Raw genomic sequence first — 22,619 nt, forward strand, 5'->3', positions numbered from 1 at the left:
ATCCATCAAAACTTTCACATTTATATTATTAGTATGAAGTGTGATAGTATGATTAGTATATTATGATTTTTATCTCCACAGAGATAAATGATTTTTAAAAATCCGACTACAAAAACAGGAGATCTACGAACACTTAAAGCTTGTAAAATCGTTTCAAAGATCACGATTTTTAAGTTTGTATGACAATAAGCGGACAAGTATCAAGACCACGAAATCCTTGTATCATCCTTACAATATTCGTGAAAGGAATATCAATTTTTATTGACGTATAAGGTCTTTAAGACCTTGACATAATGTTATGTTAAACAATGAAATTATTAATCAGTGCGAATGCGACGGTATTGCTTCAGGTAAAGGAAGTTGAGGTGTTGGGAATTTTATGTCTGTTACTTTTTAAAAAGGAAAATCCACACGTTTTCCTTAAGGGTATTTTTGTATTGCTTTTTTTGGTTCGGTAATATCATCATCACCAGCTTACTGAACATCCTCACCGAGGGGCTCGAGCCTAAGCTAAATTAGGGTGACTAGGCCATAGTCAACCACGCTGAACTGCGGGTTGGTTGACTTCACACATATCTTTGAATTTCTTCGCCAATATGTGCTGGTTGCATCACGATGTTTTCCTTCACCGTAAGAACGTAAAGTAAATTATGTACACAGAATCGAAAATCACATTGGTACATGGCGGGATTCGACCCTAAGACCTGTAGATTACAAGTCAAGTTCTTAAATCACTAAGCCACCGACGTTTAATTAATTAAGTGTTGGTGGCTTGGTAATTCATTCAACTATATCCTAATTTGACATGCTAAAAAGTTTTGAACTGATTTGTATACTATCAAGAGTCTATTATACAGAACATACTTAACGTCTCCCTAAATATAGATTTAATATGAGAAACTTACACTAAGGGACTTAGAGCTCAATAAATGAATCTTTGTGGTAAACTAGTAGACCGCTAAAGCAATAATTAAAAGCGCTTTTCCGACCGTCAATAGCATAATAAACAAGCAAAGGGCTTCGGGTTTCGTCGTAAATTCGCATCCCGCCATCGGAGTCCGTGGGAGAGTGCGGACCCCACAGTGCTCCTGTTTCCTCATACATTGTGCTTTGAAAATTTATTAACATTTAACTAAAGCTATTAAAAGTACGCTATTTGAACGCCTATGTATTTTTTCTACAAACTTTTTTAAATACTACCGCAAATTTCTTTTGCTCTAAAGGTCCTACCAATGCAAGTATGCCAGCTACTGACATGTGTATTCCGACTATCACGACATAAAACATATGGGGATTTTAATATTTGCGAGAATTTACTGTATTTTCAGCAGTACTAACTGTTAAGTTTCGAAAATCATTAAAGTGGAAAAAAATTGATTGAAACTGATTTAAAACATGTCAATGGTTGGTAAAATCAAAATGTTTTTGTTGTGTTGCGAATTTTTTCACTTAACATATTTTGCAAGGAAATTGTAATGAATTTCATGCAATTATTTTTGAATTGACAGATGTTTCAATTTAATTTACAAAGTTTAGAAATATTTTTGACTAGTTTTTGCGCGCGACTCCGTTCGCGTGAAATTTAAAGATAATAATAAAGAAATGAAAATAGCCTATATTACTTACAGATAAATTACCTTGCTAAAGGTGAAAGAATTTTTAAAATCGGCCCAGTAGTTTTTGAGCCTATTCACTCAAACAAACAAAGTTTTCTTTTATGTAATACTAGCTGTTTCTCGCGACTTCGCCCGCGTGAACTTAAAATGTAGCCTATGTTACTCGCAGTTAAATTACATTTCTAACGACGAAAGAATTTTTAAAATCTGCCCAGTAGTTTTTGAGTTATTTCAATACATACAAAAATACAAATCTTTCCTCTTTATAATACTAGTATAGATAAGTACAGATAACTTTAATGAGTATACAACTTTGTAAGTTCTTAAAACATGTGTAAATTTAGAAATCGAACAGAACAGTTGCTGGGCGAATTCGTTGAGTTTGTGCGGGACGTATGAGCATTTATCACACACTATTACTTTCTCGCGATACCAAGTAAAAGTAGACGAACTCGCCGACCGATCATTGTGGCCGACTGTCACACCGTAACGTAATATCCGTATGAAATTTTATTGTCATATTTTGTATTTTATGTTTATTTTGAGTTTGATGACAGTGGCAGTAAAATTGAACACGAACAGCTAATAATACAATAGAATATAGTTACTATAATCTCTAATTGTAATGTTTTTCAATGTTATATTTATGCAGACAGTAAATGTTTTGTAATTAACTAATGGGGAGGGAATTAGTTCTTGTGACACAGGGCAACCTAATGGAGGCGCCAAGGCTTCCATAGAAAGAGACAATAAAGAAAATATAAAAAAATAATGATGCAAATTACTATACTATGTATTTCGTGTTGTATTTTTTCTTGTCACCATGGCTCATACTCCTCACAAACTCAAAGATTTATTCGATAATTGTAAAGTTGAGATTTACTCCCAACATAAAACTTTTTAAAATCACGCTGAATTTTTATAATTAATTTTTTCACACCAAAGTAATTAAAGAAAATGACTCAATAGCTTTTAAGATATGCCTATATGTTTCCTAGCGACTTCGCCCGCTTGAAACTAAAAATTATCAAAACTAGCCTATGTTACTCACTGATTTTTTAATGGTGAAAGAAATTTAAAAATCGGCCTAGTAGTTTTTCAGTATCCAAAAAACAAATCTTTCCTCTTTATAATATTAGTGTAAATAAGCCAAATTACACTACGGTGTGTAAGTAATCCAGCTCGTGCTAACAAGACAGCCTCCTGTGCAACTGTGTGTAACGTCTAAGACGAGATTTGCTCATTATATCTGAGTTATGAAATGACGCCGGTAAGGAGATACTTTCTTCAAATTTCTATTTTTTCATAATCTATTATAAAGATTGTTAAGAGGTCCTCTATATAGCTAACATATTTACTTGACACTCTTATTCTTTTGTACGTACATCGTACAATAAATTGAAAGAAATTTAAAAATGCAATAAAAGAGTTGTGATGACAAGGCATAACGGTATGTCCACGTTATGATTTCGTTGCTACATTAGACATGATATTACAATAAAAAACAGACTTTAACACTTTGATACTCCTGGGAAGAATATAAATATCACTACACTTCAAAATCAAACAAGAATTTCGGTTACAGGAGACAAAAAGCTACCGCAGACCACAAACTTTATCTGCCGATAGTTCGCCTAATCAGTATAAAGTCAGCTACACATACCCAATTTTACCAGAATAGTCTGATCGTTTAGATAAAAATGAGCGTGTGTCATACACCGATTTTTTTTCTATGATTTTGGCTTGAAAGTGAAGCCAAAAATATGTAGTCTAAAGGGGTTCTTATGATATGGCTGATAAAATATTTCATACATTCATTAAATTCAAATTCAATTGTGTATTCATAATAATGAGAACACGTACATTAAAAAGTAGCTTAATGCCTCACGTAAACTTAACCTAAATTACTTAATGACTTTAATCACTGATTTTGTTACTAAATTGTAAATTTCTCTCGCAGTACATTTTTATATCATTAGCGTGAAGTGAAATTTAAAATTTTCCATATTCAAAAAACAAACTTCAAAATCGTGGGATACGTTGACTTACGTAGGAGCCATCTTTTGTATATAAAAGGACCTTCGTAAGTTTATTTTTATAGCTTATTATTTTCTAGGTCAATGTTATAACGAAAGTGGAAGTGGCCGTCCTTATGGCCGTAAATATCTCTTCCGAGATAATAAAGCTTGCCATAAACGGATATTAATAAATACTTTAACGGTCTGCTCTTACATTGTTCATGTATCGTACATAACATAGGATACGGACTATGAAATAGATTTGAGATCACTAGCCGTTGCTTGCGACTTCGTCTGCGTAGAATTAAAAAAAATTAAATATATGTTAGTGAAAGAATTTAAAAATCGGCCTTGTAGTTTTTACGTTAATCGAATACATAGAAAAATACAAATGTTTCCTCTTTATAATATTAGTATGGATATGAAGATTCTAGAAGTATATACATACTAGCTTTCGCCCGCGACTCCGTCCGCGTGGAAATAAAAAAAATACAAAAGTGAGTAGCCTATGTGTTCTTCCAGACTATTCTCTACATCTATACGAAATTTCATCAAGATCCGTTAAGCCGTTTAAGCTACAAACTCTAACAAACATCCATCCATCCATCCATCTAAACTTTCGCATTTATAATGTTAGTAAGATTAGTAAGATTTGTATGTTGTAAAATTATCTCTAACCGTAAGTTTCCACTGTTTTAACAATCTAAGAACCATTTCTTTTCATTTGTCCCCACATGGGGACACAGCGGGGTGACGGTTGGGAATAATCCCTGTTAACATAACTGTATCAACAACAACATGGGTTAACACAGTCATGTTTGTGTACTAATTGCGTGTAATTCAACACATAATGAGTATATCAGAATCTGAAATCTCTCGACTTTCTCGACTATCTATGGATGCTGGTGATATCACGTGAGAACGGCACACAATTGTATTGTATCGCACTAAGAGCGGGCGCACACCTAAACTAAACTGTTGTGCGATTGTCGGTTGTTTCGCAGCGATCCAACTGTTTAGTTGGACAACTAAATATTGAGTTGTGTGCATCTCCATATATGCTCATAGGAATCAAAGCGCGACTAAACAGTTGTGCGATAGTTTAGTCAAATGTGTGTGCGCTCTTAATGCGGAGTTATGGTCAAACTGATTAATATAGGCATTACCTATAATGTCCTGATCATTAATTTGATGGTAACATTTCCAATGTATTATTAATTATCTATATATTTATAACCCGAATTTACTGTTTTATGCTAATTAAATAATTTTAATAAACGATATTAAAAAAAAAAACTAAAATAATCTTTTCCTATAGTCGTCAATTAAAAATAGCAAAAATCATTTAATAATATTTGCTTATTTTAATTCACATAAAATCCTCATCAAAGGGTCAAGATTTATAAGAAAAAACAACGAAAGGTCAACCAGACCTTTAATATTACGAACCGAAACCGAACGCGTATATGTTAAGGTGATCATGTCATTTTTTATCTGTGGTCATCTTTATGTCATCATACAAGTATTTTTTACTCTGTACAATTATCAATATTAAAAAAAAAACGTTAAAAATGCTTTTATTTCTTTATATTTCAACTATCCGAAGAAATAGTTTGAGTTTTTTCCAGTAAAAAAAATGTTTTATTACTAAATCAAAAGTTTTTTTAATAGTTCTTAGCAACTAAGCTAAAATAAGAATATGGAATTAAATTGTATGCTTAGCTTATAAGTAATGTTACGTATAATGTTCTTTGATAATAAGCTTTTTAATCTATGACAGATTTTATGATTTTTGATACTCTTTGATTTTTGATATCTGATTTTTGATATTTGATAGCTTAAAAAATGTATATCCAAACAAAATCCAAGGAATTGAATGATTAATGAATGTACTCCATGCCACATCTAGTTTACATATTTCGATGCAACTCGATAATTAGTCTTGTTTTGTAAGTCAAGTTTACAACAATACCTACATTTAGATATTTTATATAAACTCTTGTTTGCTTGCAATCTTTCATAAATGTTTAGTATTAGTTGTTTACCTTAAATAAGTGAATTGTAAATTTTTATTAAGGTAAATTAATATTCTTAAACCATAAGTCGTTAGTAAAAATGTTCCCTAATAATAATGATTCAATTAAGCCATCGGCTGATTCTAGTGCACTTTCTATTTGTTCAAAAACTTACAACAGAGTGTATAATTGTGTGAAAAAGTATTGTCGCGGTGAAACACGCATTAACAATGTCGCCGTGAGATCTACACTATCTTGGATTGGGGGCCGCTGAATTTCCGTGTGTTTCTATTTTTAACAGGCCTCGGACATACACTTATACAAAATTATAATGCCATCTCACTCTTTTGTTTAAAAATAACAGGGATGATAATATATTTTTTTACGAGTGTTTCCTTAGTGGAAACCCGCGGTTAGTAAGGATTGTATTACATGTTTACACGTTAATGTATTAGGCTTGGCGCCTATAGCCACATTCCGCTTGTAAAATCAGGTCCGTATTGACACAAGCTTGATTCCCACTACATATTATTCAACTATCACAACAACGCTTTAATTATTCTGTAATTATAACATATCGCCATTTTTACGTAATATCACATTATAACAATGTGTGTCAAAAATATCGCAATAAGCGTCTCTTACATTCGTATTATGAACTCGCATTATAAAGTTCACCCAGTTTACATCGGGGGTCGGAAGTGCGCCAGATATTATGTAAATTGTATCCCATCGATTGTTTTACACCGACCATGTATGGCCCAAGATATGAGATGAAGCGATTACATACATAGAAATTAAATTAAGGAAATTATGCCGGATTATTTAATATCTATACTATTAATATTGTAAAAAGAATAGATATTAATTTTTGCATGACACTCATAAAATAATGGGCCGTATTCAATTTAAGAAAAAAATCTTTCACCAATAGAAAGCTACGTGGTCGCCGAGTAATTTAGGCTATATTTTAAATTTCACTTGAACGAAGTCGAGAGCAATAGCTAGTTTAGTATAAAAATTAAGAGTAAGGGACACTTAAGGTAGACTTCTTCTTTTCTCTAATCCAATCAATTTCGGGTGTCAAAAAACGTGTCTTGTATAAAAGGTTGATACAACAGAAAGCGCCAAAACGCGGTTTCATAAAGTATTGTCGTGTTCACCTCGGCGAGGGCGGTCCAGATAAAATCTGCATCTCTTGTTACTTACACCACACCATATTTACTCATCACCAGGAAGCGAGGTGTTTCTTATTGCGGTCGTCACACGATTACGACAAATCTATTGTTTTAAAATAACTTCTTATGTATATTATATGAGGTGAGTAAGCTTTCACTCGAGACAGGGGTTGCCAACCTTCTCGGGTCGGATGTCGTATGAACTTGAATTAAATACAACGCAACAGTAACTTTTTTTTTTTTACAATACTTGGTAATCTTACTAATATGTACGAAAGTTTAGATGGATGGATGTTTATTAGAACTTGTAGCCTAAATGGCTGAACAGATCTTGATGAAATTTTGCGCAGACGTAGAGCCTGGAAGAACACATAGGCTATTCACTTTTGTTTTTTATTTAATTACTCGCGGACGGAGTCGCGGTAGAAAGCTAGTTAGGGATAATTGGTAGCGTCCAACAAGTATTATCTTATCCTAAACTATTTAACAGACATACAGGTAAGACCGTATTTTGCTATACAGATCTAATAAAAAATAGGGAATTGCATAATAAATATATCACCTTCTAAACTTAATTTATGTATCTTCTATAGTACTAAAAATCCAGGGTTCCGGGGGTTTAATCACCATATAAAATAAAATATTGTTTCGGGCCGTAGCTTGATGACACCTGAAAACCAATGAATCCTTTAAATTGTAAGCTTTTTAAGAAGCCATGACTTTAAAAAACACATAAAAACTAAATTTTTCATCCCCGCTGGTTTTTTAAGCAACTTTTCGAAATTACATGTACTTTACTATAATTTCAATATTTTGAAAAGAAAAATGTCTTCATAAAATTATTCATAAAAAGGTAAATACATATTTTTTAGTCGAGGTCTCTAATAATGAATCATTTAATCTATGCATTTAGTGAAAACATGCGTTAGAATATAATTATACTTTAAATATAGTGTCAGTATGTTAATTATTACTTTAGCGTGAATGAGGGTGCAACGAATTAACTATTTACATTATTTAAGTTTACGGAAACAAAATAATGAGAACAGTATCTATACTTCTATACTATTATAATAAAGCGTAAACACACACTTCTTTGTTATCTAAGATGTCAGCAATTACTGCATATTTTTGAATAATTCTTCCTTTAATGAAAAGCCCGACACTTACGTCACGCTTTAGGCTATATATTTTTACGCCATTAAACTTAGGGGTAAATATTTTGGATAAAAACCCTAATGTGGGAAAAAGACCATAAGTTGCTGCCAACATCAAGGAAGCAAGATTGCCAAGGTTGTCATGTCATGTCATGTTGACATTTGCAATTGATAATTTGACAAATATAAACAATAAAATTAAGTTTTTATAGTTTTATGCGGATGAATTCGTACGGGGACAGCTAGTAGATCAATAATAGTAATTTATACAATTTGACATTATTATTTAATACAAACACGTAAAAAAAATATAATGCACAACATCCAAAAAGCGAAAATAAAAATTACTGAATAAAATTTCACGACCCTAGTAATGAAACACAAAAAAAAAATTAAAAAAAAACATACAGACGACTTGAGTACGTCCTTCTTTTGGGAAGTCGGTCATTAATCATTGTTTTATAATTTCCAATTATTCGATCAGTAAATCTCAATTTAATTACATTTTTTTTAATCATTACAGTACATGAGTAAAGGAACCTTCTGATGAAAGTAAATGAAATAAACAACTTGATTTAAACAAATGTTCTATTTGGTACTTAGGAAAACAAGACGGTCCTTTAGTATTCGCTAACATGACAAAAATACTGGCTAATTTGTACAATATGAAAAAAAAAACTGCGTTTGTTATCCTCAAAATTAACATGAAATTAACACTGACACTAATTTAACGAATATTATATTAGATGTACTTCATTACCTTTAGCTAAGGCCGCAATCCATAACTTGTAAGTTTTCGTAAATCAAAATTTTGTATAGATAACATTTTCTACTAGAAATGGTCTAATTTTTAGTAGATGGTTCCTTAAAAAATGTAGTCATTTTTTACTTTTGAACACCTTTATTTATTTTATTCTAACTTTCCGAGCTGTTACTATAAACAATTCACTTAATTATATATCTAAGATAAATATTTACTTGTTCACAGATCCACAATGACGGTGAAAAGGGCAGCTCGTACTGGCGGGTATGCCGTCATCGTGTCCAGGCAGAAGTTACACACCAGCCAGCAGTTAGACATGCTGGCTGTCAGCAAAACACCACCACAGACCTACAACATCATCGTTGGCTTCAACGAAAAAGATCAGCTACAACTACTCACAGACGACAAAGACGAGGACAAAAAACATAAAGATTACAATGAGTTTATCAATAACAAATACGAAAATATCGCAATAGATGACATAGCTAATTGTGTTAACATCGAAAACTATCCAAACTGCGAGAAAACTCTAGTCTTCTACGTCAATAAGAACGTTAACACAGAAGCAATCGTTTTGAGATTCGAAAATGAACAAGACTTCAAGAGAATATACTTCACTTACAAATATTTTAAAATGCGTAACCGACTGACTATGAATACTAATTATACAAGTAACGATAACTTATTCTCTAAAAAAAGAACGACGGACTCAATTAAGAATAGAAAGAACAGTATTGACGACTACAGTTATGATAAAAATCGTTCGGAATTCGATTTACTGCAAACAGATAGCGATGGAGTAACTCACATATCTGTACATCAAAAGGGTACCAGTCGATTTGACCAACCTTTAAGTCTGATAGGTTTTAAAAGTGATATAGGCGATACTGGTGAGATAGACAGCATTATTTACACAGATATAGAAATACCTACGAAACCAGAAAGAAAAAGGTTTTTCAACAAAAAAACTAAGGCACCATCACCGCCACTGCTTCCGAAGGACACAGCTAAAGTACTAAAAGGTGAATTCGTCAGAGTGAACGTTGAAAGAGCTCCAGATGTTATACCAAAAGATAATAAACAAAATAGAATTCCAGATATCTTAATGTTTAGAGATACAAAACCTAAAAGAAATAGCCCGACCAGTACTTTGTGGACAGCAAGCAATAAATGTAAGTACATCTTTCTTTTTCTACACTTAATAGACCTACAAATAATAGACTTATTCATTCGATTACATTATTACTTATTCATTATTTCATTAACAGTGGTAGAGCCCGCTTTAACATCTTCGCACGAATGGGTCGGCTCGCCCGGTGTAATACCACGACCATACAGAAAACAGGCGTGAAGTAGAAGCAATTCCACGTTTCGTCTGATGGGTGTGGTGCCGGAGACCTAATTTTCGTCCCTTTCCCTTTCCACCCTTTTATCGAGAAGAAAGGATGGGAAGGAAAAGTATATTTGACGGTGGAGGAGACGCATAGGAAGGGGAAATGTCCTCTTTATGTGGGTCTCCTCCGTCAAAGAAGGGTAGGCAACGCATCTGCAAATACGGATGTTTATGGGCAGCGGTCGCTTTCCATTTGGGTAGATTGAGGTGGCCGCTTGCTCGTTTGCCACTTTATATGAAAAAAAATCAAATTAGCTTGGTAGTCACAAAGTTTATAACAATTTTATGGATCTAGTTTGAATAATCCACATTTAGGGACTGCTTAAACCACTAAACGACCCTGAGTACGAAACCTAAAACCACATCTGCCCTCTTGTTCTTATCCAGGTCAAATGACTTAACCTGTACATATCATGTTACGTAATGACCTCATTTGCTCTCAGAATAAACACTAAAATCGTGTTGTTATAAATATTTTAAATATTACATCAGTATTGATTTTAATTTGCATTAGAATTTAAGCGAATACCTTTTACAAGTACAGACGACGTCCTTGTCATAGTCGAAGGTTGAACAGGTATTGGTTTTGTTACAAACTGGTCTGTTTGCATTCGATTTAGTGTAAACAAACCGTAAAATGAATTCTTGTTTAATATCAATAAGTAATGTATCTGCGAAAATCGAGAAATCCGTGAAACGTAGAACTAACGGCGATAATTTAGATAGTATGAGAAACCTACATTACTTAGGTCCTGTCCCACCAAATTATAAATCGTCTGAAAATCCAACGTGTAAAATATGTGATGGAAATATCGGAGTTTGTTTCATTAACTGACAGTGACGTCATTTTTAAACTATCTGAGCCTCTATCAGCCAGTGGTAGGACAGGCCCTAAATCTATTTCCTCGTTTATTTTCATACTAAAGATGTGGCACAACTAAATTACTATTAATCCATGAAATAGAAAATCGTCTTTTTGTACCCGTCTGGTTTTTAATATTTTTTTGTAAAATAAACCCAATTTCCAATAACATAGAATCTAAATTACTGAAACAAATGAAATATTATACTATACTGTGGTTTATTTAGTACCTTCAAGTACAAATAGAGGTGACAATTGATTTCTCAGTTCATTAGCGCTCATTACCTCTTGGTGGTTATTTGATCAGTTGCTTTTCTTTGCACTCACGTGACGTACGTGACAAACTGTTTAGCATTCATTTGCATGTTTTCTTTTGTCTACCTCTTAACTATTCTGAAAGCAACCCTTTGTACTGAAAAAACAATATATTGGATAAACCATACATTATATTCTAGATATACTAATGTTAGAATGAGGATAGATTTGTATTTTTGTATGTATTAAAATAACTCAAAAATTACTGGGCCGATTATAAAAAAATCTTTCACCATTAAAAAGCTAAGTTATTCCTTAGTACCATAAGCTATATCTTTTAATTTTTTTTTTCGGACGAAGCCAAGGGCAATAGCTAGTATTTCATAATTGGAATCTTTTTAACTTATTCGGTTCTTTCCTCATCCACCATTTATAGGCTTACCTAGAAATAGCTTAGAAAGTTAATCTATCTCAATAATTTATTTGGTAGCTTCCATTCCGAATTACATTAAGAAGATCGTAGAGTCACTTGAAGATATAGTGACAAAGTATTGACAGATTACTGACAAGTTAAACAAATTTTGTCAGCTTATGATATACTAGCTTTCGCCCGCGACTCCGTTCGCATGGAAGTAGAAAAAATAAAACTGTGTGCCTATGCGTTCTTCTAGATTATCCTCTACGTCTTTGCCTAATTTAATCGAGATCCGTTCAGCCTATTAGGCTATAAACTCTAACAAACATCCATCCATCCATCTAAACTTTCACATTTATAATATTAGTAAGATAAATAGTAGCAGTTTTAGAAAACAATCTCACGTTACCATAAATAAGTTATTTATCGTTTAAGCAGCGGTTTACAAATGTCCACTTAAAATGCAACAAAGCCAAGGTCGAAGTGCCTGCGCTTGCGCAACCCCGGTCGTTCACTCGCTTCCGAAACTCGCATCCATGTCGGTAAAACAGACCGATTATCGACTCTTATTTCCGATTCGTATCGATTAACAGCATAAGTATATAAAAACTTTTCGGAAACCATTAACTTACTAATATTATGAATGCGAAAGTTTAGGTAGATGGATGTTTGTTAGTTTGTAATTTAAATTGCTGAACGAATCTTAATGTAATTTAGCACGTAGAGGATATTCTGAAAGAACACTTTTGAAACTACCAACGAAAGCTAGTTACGCATAAGCAAGTTAATAATTTACTATACTATTCAAAACATTTTTGATGTAGGTTTTATTCTGTTTATACATTTTTTCTAATAAATTATTTTTAAAGTACAGATTTCTTATCACCACATAACTTTTTAGTTATTAAAAAACCTGTTTTCATTAATGGGTTTTCAAACTAAGTGAGGCCTCTAAAAACACGTACTGAGTCTATTTACAGACAAACAGGCTCGCAATTTGTGCTTATTTAAATTGTTTTTACGTTACTTCTGTTAATATCCAATTTCCTGTAAGATTTAGTATGTAATTTATACATATTATATGTGATATCGAATCTACAAGGCCCCCAGGTAGTTTGGTGTACGGCGAAATAAAGCAATGTAGAGCATATAAGAGTAACAATAAAACTTATTTCGTATATAGTTATGAGTTCCACTGTAAAATACAAAAATAATATAAAACCATGCTCTCGATAAACCATATCACCACTACAAGCGCCAATAGCCTAATAGTTTGAGGTACGGGCTACCGATCTTGCGGTCGTGGGGTCCAATCCATTCGACTATTGTGAACCATATCCTAGCACAAGCCTAGAGATTAGTTGCAATGGTTAAAGGAAACATTAGTAAATTAAAAAAAAATCATTCTATTGTAAATTAGTTCCATATTGTCAGCAATGGCAAACGTTTTCTATATTTCTGGTCAGACTTACAGAGGTTATGTCTTGTATTGTAAACAAAACACACACGTCGAATTTTCCAGATATAAACAAATGAATATTGAATTAACGATTCATATGACATCAATATTTATACGGATGTTTTACATAAACTTTGTTCAATGTTCCCATAACATTGTCTTCAATAATTCCCAATACTTCAAAGATTATTAAATCATCATCACCACCTTTTTTTACGAAGGGGAATGCGTTACGCATACTCCATGCCTCGGGGCAGACACGTGAGTTATGTGGGACTCTCCCCCCATAGTGGGGGGCATACCTCACTAAACCCCTTCGTTCCCTCCTGGTCAATGTGTGGGGCGCCACGGGATCGCTTTCGCTTGCCACCGCGACGCCTCACTGACCACCCCGGGAAGGGGCCCTCGGTGAGTGGCTCGAAGATTACCCTAAGATAGTGACTAGGCCATAGTCAACCACGCTGGCCTAGTGCGGGTTGGTTGACTTTACACATATCTTTGAATTTCTTCTCCTATATGTACTGGTTGCATCAAGATGTTTTCCTTCACCGTAAGAATGTCGGGTAAATTTTGTACAAAGAATCGAAAATCACATTTGTACAGCGGGATCCGAACCCAAGACCTGTAGATTACAAGTCAAGTGTTTAAACCACTGAGTAAATAAATAAATAAATAATTGAATACACCAAATAACTGTTTTCCTAAACTACTTTGGTTTAAGGACGTATGAGTTAATGTTGACTCCATTTTACGAATAAATATATGCAAAAGACTTCTAAATAGTATTTTTTGTTCATAGTAAACAACCATAGAATGCCTATTACAAAATAAAAAGTGAAAATATTTTTGTTTGAAATTTATTATCCAAATAGAAAGGAACATGTTTGGGAAGTCAATAAACTCTAGCGAATTTCACAGCTGGTTTATTTTCATACATATCAAATTGACTCGTTAGAGATATTATAAAATTAATTCGCTTACCTCTCTCTATCCCACGGTTTTAAAACAGTTTAAACGTATACGTAACTTTATAGCTGAAAACCAAATCATATTTTAATAGTTGAAACCTTTATTATTAACAGCTGTTAAAATACTTTATTATCTTACTAGCTGTTCCCGTGCGGCTTCATCCCCATGGAATCATAAAAACCTTATTTAATCGTTTACATTTGCCAAATTCTCAATTGCAAATGTCAAAATACCAATTACTTTACTATGGCAATCTCGCTTCCTTGATGTTGGCAGCAACTTATGGTCTCTTTCCCACATTAGGGTTTTTATCCAAATTATTTACCCCCTAAGTTTAATGGCGTAAAAATATATAGCCTAAATCGTGACGTAAGTGTGGGGCTTTTTAATAAAAAAAAGGGATTATTCAAAAAGATTCTGTGATTGCTGACATCTTAGGCAACCAGGAAGTGTGTGTTTACGCTTTATTATAATAGTATAGATTTAAATGCTGTTAGAATACATTATTATCTTACTTATGCATAGTCTTACTAATATTATAAATACGAAAGTTTAGATGGATGGATGTTTATTGGATTCATAGCCTAAACTGCAGAACGGCTCTCAATGAAATTCAGCATAGATGTAGGGAATAGTCTAAAAGAACACTTTGGCTCTTTTTCAATCAACGCGAAAGGAGTCGCGGGCAACAGCTAGTACAATATAAATATGAAAGTTTAAATCTTCTTTAAAGTTTAAAATATGAAAGAAAAAATCTTTGCCTATTTTTTAAATATATTAGGAATATTCTAGATTGCCGCAGTCATTTGTTTTTAAATTCAAAATGTGATAACATTAATGATGTATTCCATTGCATGTACGTTTCCAAAAAAAGTTTTGTTTCAATTTTTCCGATACAAATGAAAGTGATGTCACTAAATGTACATCTGATTTTTTCAATGTAAACCCACGGTCAATATTAAAGTGCTGTTCTTGAAATACACACGTTGCATGTTGCTTAACTGTTACCATTGTTTATTTTTAAAAATAACACGTATGCGTGTTTGTTAGTTATTGATAATGTGGCAAATTTGTAAACCTGATATTTAAGTACATTGTATCACTATTTTGCATAGTTTAAGTTTATAAAATAAACAACTTACCATCCTCGAGTTTTTAAACGTAAAATGCAGTTATAACCTTTTACCTGAGATTCTGCTGCAGAGACTGTTAGTCTTAAAGAAGATGTGAAGTATATAAAATATAATACTAGCTGTTGCTCGTGACCTCTTTCATGTGAAATTAAAAAATGTAGCCTATGTTACTCGCAAATAAATTATCTTTTTAATGGTGAAAGAATTTTTGAAATCGGCCCAGTAGTTTTTGAGTTATTACAATACATATAAAAATACAAATCTTTCCCCTATATACTATTAGTATATAAAAATATATAGATTGATTTATCAAAGAGGAAACCCACATTTAATTTGTGTCACAGAATTCATTCACAAACCTTTAAACACAAAGTTGAAAGTTATTGAACTTTGTGTATTAAACGTTACGTAGGCACGTATTATTACAGACAAACCAACATAAAGATACAAAGCAAAGCATTACAGAGGCAAACACGTTTCGATTGCAAGTATTGCGGTTCTCAAGTCATCCTCGACATGACGAAATGCTGACCAGTGACACTACAAAGTAATTTGCACCAGACCTTTATTTAGTTAACAATTCATTACACGTACTGGACATGCATTTTCGTGCTTTGTTACGGCGAAAATTTAACAGTGGTTGACTAACATTTTATTTAGATTTGACTAGTATAGTCGGACCTGTGCATGTCTGTCATGGACTGTATCGGTTTATATTATGCCAGTTGCAAGCCAATGCTGAATTTATGAGCTACTGGTCAACTTTACTGGGATAATGTAAATAAGGAATAAATTCTAGTAACTCCAAATCACTAGGCTTTGAGTTCCTCGGTGGGAGTTAGACGGCAACTTGATTCTAGATGTTTCTTTATAAATTTAAACAAATATCAAAATGTTTTCATAATCATAATATACCAAGTTAATGGATGTTTGTATAAGATTTTTTTTATTCACAAGTAAACTTCACAAAAACGTTGTCACGTGCGTTTAGAGTGACCACTCTATTTAATATTCTTGGTTTTCCCAGTTTATATCGCCTTTTTTAACAATTAACCATCGATACTTAAATTTCGATGCATTTAATCCAGGAAATTTATATAATTTTCAAGTTGATGATTTTAAAACTATGATCAAGACGTTTCGAATTTTTTTAGAGTTCCGTGGATTTGTTCACTTTAAATATATTTTAATTTAGCATAAATCTCGAAACAAGAAAAAACACTAGTAAATGCCTTTTTTCACTTTCAATGAACCAAAACTTCTAAACGTTAGAATATATAGGATATATAGGATACGTTTTTGGACGGTAAATATTTTTGTCCCAAATTAATAGTCTAACTGGTCACCTCACACGTCCTAAAAAGCTCAATTTAGACGCGTACGCAATTAAGCAATATTTTTATTTACACTTCGCCCGGTCAACTTGTTTGTACGAGGTCGTTTAGTGATCATATTAAATTCCATTTGTTCAGTATACTCACATTACGTGACTGTTTGGTTACAACGCCATCTATATTCAGAGTTAGATAACAGTGTGTTTGGATTTTTTCTTTCGGTTTTTCAAACATACTTATGTATCAGTACGTTAATGTACCTTATCGTGATAGGCTTCTGGCAAAAACTGTTCCTATGTTTTGTTACAGTTTCAATCATAAAAGAGGATAAAAAATTCTCAACGTAAAAGAAACAAAAATGCAAAGAGAACGTTGATTAAAAACGGTTTCAATTAACCGAAGTCGATTAGAATTTGCATACATAATTACTTCTTACAAGCCAAATGGAAACGCAGGTAAAACTAAATTTGGCAAAACGAGTCGCTTAATATTGCGAAATATGTGAACCAATCTGTAATTTGCGGTTTTGGTGACCCAATACGATAATTCAACAATATGACAGCGCAAAACGGATAAACGTAGGTTTTCATTGTTGAAAAACACGTACAGAAACATATTCTCATCACTGCCAATTATTGTAAAAAATGAGATAGTTATATTATCGTAAAACTCGAAGCAAAATATTGTTCAAAGGATGAATGTTTAATTAAATTTATTTATGCAGATCAGTACTACAAAATATTAAGTTAGGAAGTGTGAAGGTTATTAACAAATATTTATTTTGCTTTAGTATTTGTAAATATATATCATCATCACCAGCTCACTATACGTCCCCACCGAGGGGCTCGGAGCCTACCCTAATAAGGGGTGACTAGGCCATAGTCAACCACGCTGGCCAAGTGCGGGTTGGTTGACTTCACACATATCTTTGAATTTCTTCGCCGATATGTGCAGGTTGCATCACGATGTTTTCCTAACGTAAGAACGTCGGGTAAATTATGTACATATGAAAATTCGAAAAATCGAAAATCACATTGGTACACGGCGGGATTCGAACCCAAGACCTGTAGATTACAAGTCAAATGTTCAAACCACTGAGCCACCGACTCAGTGGTCATATATATTTACCTTTAATTCAATGAATAACAGCGACATAATAAATCAACTTATGTAAAAAATTAGATAACAGTTTGTCGATTACAATTTTATCGGTTTTTTTTTATAATATTGCTTTTAGCTAAAGTATTTTGATTGATTTGTTACCCAATAATATACACAAATCCTTTAACCTTAGGTGTATTAAAATGGAAACTATTACATCAAATTAAGGCGCTCTTTAAAAAATCAAAGATATGTGTGAAGTCAACCAACCCGCACTTGGCCAGCGTGGTTGACTATGGCCTAGTCACACCATATTAGGGTAGGCTCCGAGCCCCTCGGTGAGGACGTATAGTGAGCTGGTGATGTGAAGGCGCTCTCCTCGCGAATTGCGCATCTTTGGAAGCATAGAACATAATTTCTACAAAGATTTTCGCGATATTTAGTATAATCTGGAATTTTAGGCCTTCCATATCTCTATTGTCAGAACAGGACAGTCGTCCTGCAGTTTTATGTCTATCTACGAGTATAGATATAATAAAATTGGAGTGTCTGTTTGTTATATCAAAAGAAAAATTACAGATTTCAGGAAGATGTATTTGCGTTGCAATACCGAAATTTGGATTTAAATTTTTTTGCCTGTCTATCCGCAAGCCGCGTTTGTTCTAGGTAATCTCCGAAACGACTGGATTGATTTTGACGGGACTTTGGCTGGAAGCTAGCTGAAGAATGTTATAGACGACCATTTTATTTAATTCCACGCCTTCGGGCCTATCCCACCACTAGCTGATAAAGACTCAGATAGCTGAAAAATGACGTCACTGTCAGATTAGGTAACTAAATGCTTTAGTTCCACCACATTTTAGATGTTGGATTATTTTCAGGCAATTTACAATTTAGTGGGACAGGTCCAAAGTAATGTATAGCTTTCAGGAACATGTTGAGGAAGTGAATGGTAAATCGAAACTCGCGAGAAACGAACCTGCCCTTCACGCACGGATCGTATCGCAATACGTATTCTATTACTTGCTTATTACCATTCTGAGGAACACTATATCTGCCGGTAGGATGACCTTATATTTACGTGATTGGAATATATTATACTATGACTTATTTTTATATCATTTTCTATTACAACTTTGTCTTGGGTTATTTTAAGCCGTGTTGTGCGCGGCAGTGCACCAGCCGAGGCGAGTACGGCCAAACACTTTTGTGATAGGCTTTTATATCTTACTTCTTAAATTATATTATTTGTGCGACAGTTTGGATGGATGGATGTTTGTTAGAGTTTATATCCTAATCTGCTGAACAAATCACTTTGAAATTTGGCATAGATGTAGAACATATATAGGGACACGTAGGCTCTAATTAATTTTTTTTTTATTTCCTCGACGACCGAGTTGAGGGCAACGGCTAGTTTATTCATATAAAGTCGATCATAACTTCAACTCTTTAGTTTTTCTTTAACTTATAACCTAAATGTGATATTATAGTAAAACTATCGAAACATTAACATGATTGTTCAAATATAATCAACAGCGATAACCCGAATAAGCCATAAACAATCGTTAGCGTTATATAAGCATATGTATCAAAAGTTAAGGTCATTTGCGGATAGGTTAAAAGTCGTCTTATGAAAGAAGGCAATTTTATAAAGCACGTAGGTTTTAGAGCTCGAGGCTAAACAATACGGGTCTTGAAAGTGACCCTTGGGGCACTCCTCTATCTTATCTCTTCGGAGATGTGTTTTGTTATTCTTATAATTAAAAAGGTCCTCACCTTGCCATTTCGATCATAAATTTTCGTCTCCCGCAGCAAGAAACATGTTGGGCAATTCGCGAAATCATTATCTTGATGAACGATACAAGCAAACGCCGTGCTTTGTTCTTCATTATGTTATGTACGAAAAACCATTTCTAATAATTATAAACAAAAAGGTTATAAACAGTATTCTTTTTTTAAACTATTTTTAATATGTAACCGCAGATGTATTTTAATAAATGACTAACTTTCGCCTGCGACTTCATCCGCATGGAAATAATAAAAAACAAAGTGATTCTGTGTTCTTTCATACTATGTTCTACATCTATGCCAAATTAAATCGAGATCCGTTCAGGCGTTTAGGCTATAAACTCTAAAAAACATCCATCCATACATCCAAACATACGCATTTATAATATTAAGTAAGATTCCACACTCATAAATGATTGAATTAATTGTTTTAATTTTACTGTTACTTGCGACTTCGTCCACGTGAAAGAAAAAAAAGTAACCTATGCTATTTACAGATATAATTAAATTTCTAATGGTGAATGAATTTTTAAAATCGGCCTAGTAGTTTTTGAATTATTTCAGTACATACAAAAATACAAATCTTTCCTCTTCAATATTAAAAGCATCTATTTTTAACACTAAAACAGACAATAGTCATTAAATGGATTTTGACAAATCTTTAAAATGCAACAAAGACGTAAAAAAGTTCACTTCAGTCACGTAAATATCAAGATGTACTTTATGCTTTGATCACATACGACCTATGAATGTCCCAGCGTTTTCCTCTCATCGTAAATCCTTGTTATAAAAGTTTCTAGGTCGTTTATTTGACATGATTAGAATGTACAGCGTCGCGGAAGTATTTACCTATGTGATTGGAATTTTCATACCGTTTACAATTCTGATGTAACTCACCTGTGTTGACATTTAACCTAAATAGATTTTACGTCTTGCTTAAAAGGTATTTATTCCTTGCAAGAATAGAACCATTTGTTATTATTTTAAAATAAAGTAGTTGGTTAGAGAGAAATATATATGTCTAGTATATAATTATTGACACTTGACTTGTCTACAGGTCTTGGGTTCGAATCCCGCTGAACCAATGTGATTTTCTATTTTTTAATTTTATATGTACATAATTTACCTGACGTTCTTACGGTGAAGGAAAACATCGTGATGCCTGCACATATCGGCAAAGAAATTCAAAGATATGTGTGAAATCAACCAGCATTGGGTCAACGTGGTTAAACTATGGCCTAGTCACCCCTTACTTAGGGTAGGATCCGAGCCCATCGGTGGGGGCGTATAGCTGGTGATGATGATAATATGATTATTCAATTGTCTTTTTTTCTAATTCCAGTAAGCACCGGCTACGAATCCGATCGGGAAGAATGGAGAAGCAGTCGCTCCCAGTTCTCTACAACAGCTTTCGACAGTCTAGCGAGACCAACCAAAATGGCGATGGCATTAACACTAAGGAAACCTCAGAGACTTGATCCAGCGCCACAGTATTACCGCCTTTCCAGCGAACCGAAACCAAAACTTACCCCATTACCGTTCAGACCGAATAACTTCTTACAACGAGCACCAAGATTACCTCGCCCGAGTCCAGAAATAAAGAGAAATCTGAGTACGGATCATAGGAAATATACATCACTGCAGAGCTTAGAATTACCGAAGAAGTTGAGCGAACCTAAGAAGAATTCGAATTTGTCGAATAGGATAACAGGATTGACGAATAAATTGCGAGATTTGGGTGTAGCTAGTAATACTATTGGGAGATTCAAGGCTCAGTCGCATGGGGATGTTGCAAATCTCAAGCCAGTATTAAAAAATAACGTTCAAGATGGAGCGAAACGTTCAGTTGTTAGGACATGCAGCGTTGAACCACCAAAGAAAGTTACTTTCAGCGCTTTTGCTACCGTCCAAGTTGTCTAAATTTTTTTAATAATCTTAAGTAATCTAGATAATATTTAATCTTCATTTCCTTTGATTAGAATCGTGTGTAAATGACTGGGTATTAATTAAATTTAGTTTTTATATTGATATGAAAATGTATATTCGGAAGATAATTTTAGACTTTATTAAGATTGAGAATGGGCCGGGATTCCTGTGTAAATAACGTTTTTAGTTTTGCTTTTGTAAAACCTCTTAAATTACGAATTCTTAGTTATAAGCAAATATTGATTGCTGTTATGTATTTCTTTACTTATTCATATTTATGCTATTTGTCTATTTTGCACGCAGTTTCCGTAGACTTACCAAATAATGTTATTATGTTGAAAGAAGTCGCTTTTTAATTTCTGCATGTAAGACATCACTTTTAGCATTCTGCAAGCACTAAATTAAATTTTAATTTTAAAGTAATATAAACGGAGCGACGATTTTGTCTAGTCGATTAATCTTTAACTATCAAAACAATTTTATAAAACTTAATTGTGATCCCTTAGTAAAAGAGATAGCAATATCGAGTGCATAAAATATCGAAAACAAAAGTAATCGATTAGGCAAAATGGCCGTCATCGATTCCGTATTTAAAATTTCTGTTATTTTGAATCTGAACTGACAGTTGTGAACTTCCGCTTGCCCGGTGCAAAGGATCCAACGCTTGCGATGTCCTACAGTCCGATAAACTTATTTGACCCGGTAAGCACAAGAGAACAAAAGCGCATGGGCTCAAACTGGCCAACGAAGTGACACTAGATCCTTGAAGTACTATCTGTCTTGTCTAGACTTATCTTCTTTGTGATTTTCTATGCTTTTACATGTTTTATATTAAAAGTATGATAACAGCGGCATCACCGGGCCAGACGAGTTTGTCGGACAACAATAAAACGAAATGCCACCAATCTTTGATAGATTGCTGTCGGTCAGTTTCAGGTGATGATGGAAATTAAATAGGAATTTATTTATTGTTATTTATTTATTCTATACGAATATCTATCATGAACAATAACAAACGAATAAAAAAAACATTTTTACAAACATGAGGTAAAAAGGTTAATATCTAAATAACTGGAATAAACGTAATTTAAAAACTGTAATATTGCAATATTCAAGCCATTTTTCTAGAAAAATCCATTGTTAATTTGATATTTCTATTCCTCTAATAATCTAGTTTCATTTTTATAATCCGTCCTATTAATAATTATTTATAAAATATTTCTATTTTATCTATGTT

The 22,619-nt window shown here is 33.3% G+C and overlaps 1 protein-coding gene across 1 annotated transcript in view; it reads left to right on the forward strand.

Moving 5' to 3' along the window:
* LOC106109365 overlaps positions 1-22,514 on the forward strand; it is a 61,931-nt gene extending 39,417 nt beyond the window's left edge. The window contains exons 2-3 of the mRNA XM_013290841.1: positions 8,973-9,919; positions 20,799-22,514. Coding sequence (XP_013146295.1) covers positions 8,980-9,919; positions 20,799-21,376 — 1,518 coding nt within the window. The 5' untranslated portion in view covers positions 8,973-8,979 and the 3' untranslated portion in view covers positions 21,377-22,514. The remainder of the gene's footprint in view (positions 1-8,972; positions 9,920-20,798) is intronic.
* Positions 22,515-22,619: the final 105 nt, after the last annotated feature.

Source organism: Papilio polytes, unplaced genomic scaffold (assembly GCF_000836215.1).
Source record: "Papilio polytes unplaced genomic scaffold, Ppol_1.0 DF824269.1, whole genome shotgun sequence".
Lineage (NCBI taxonomy): Eukaryota > Metazoa > Arthropoda > Insecta > Lepidoptera > Papilionidae > Papilio > Papilio polytes.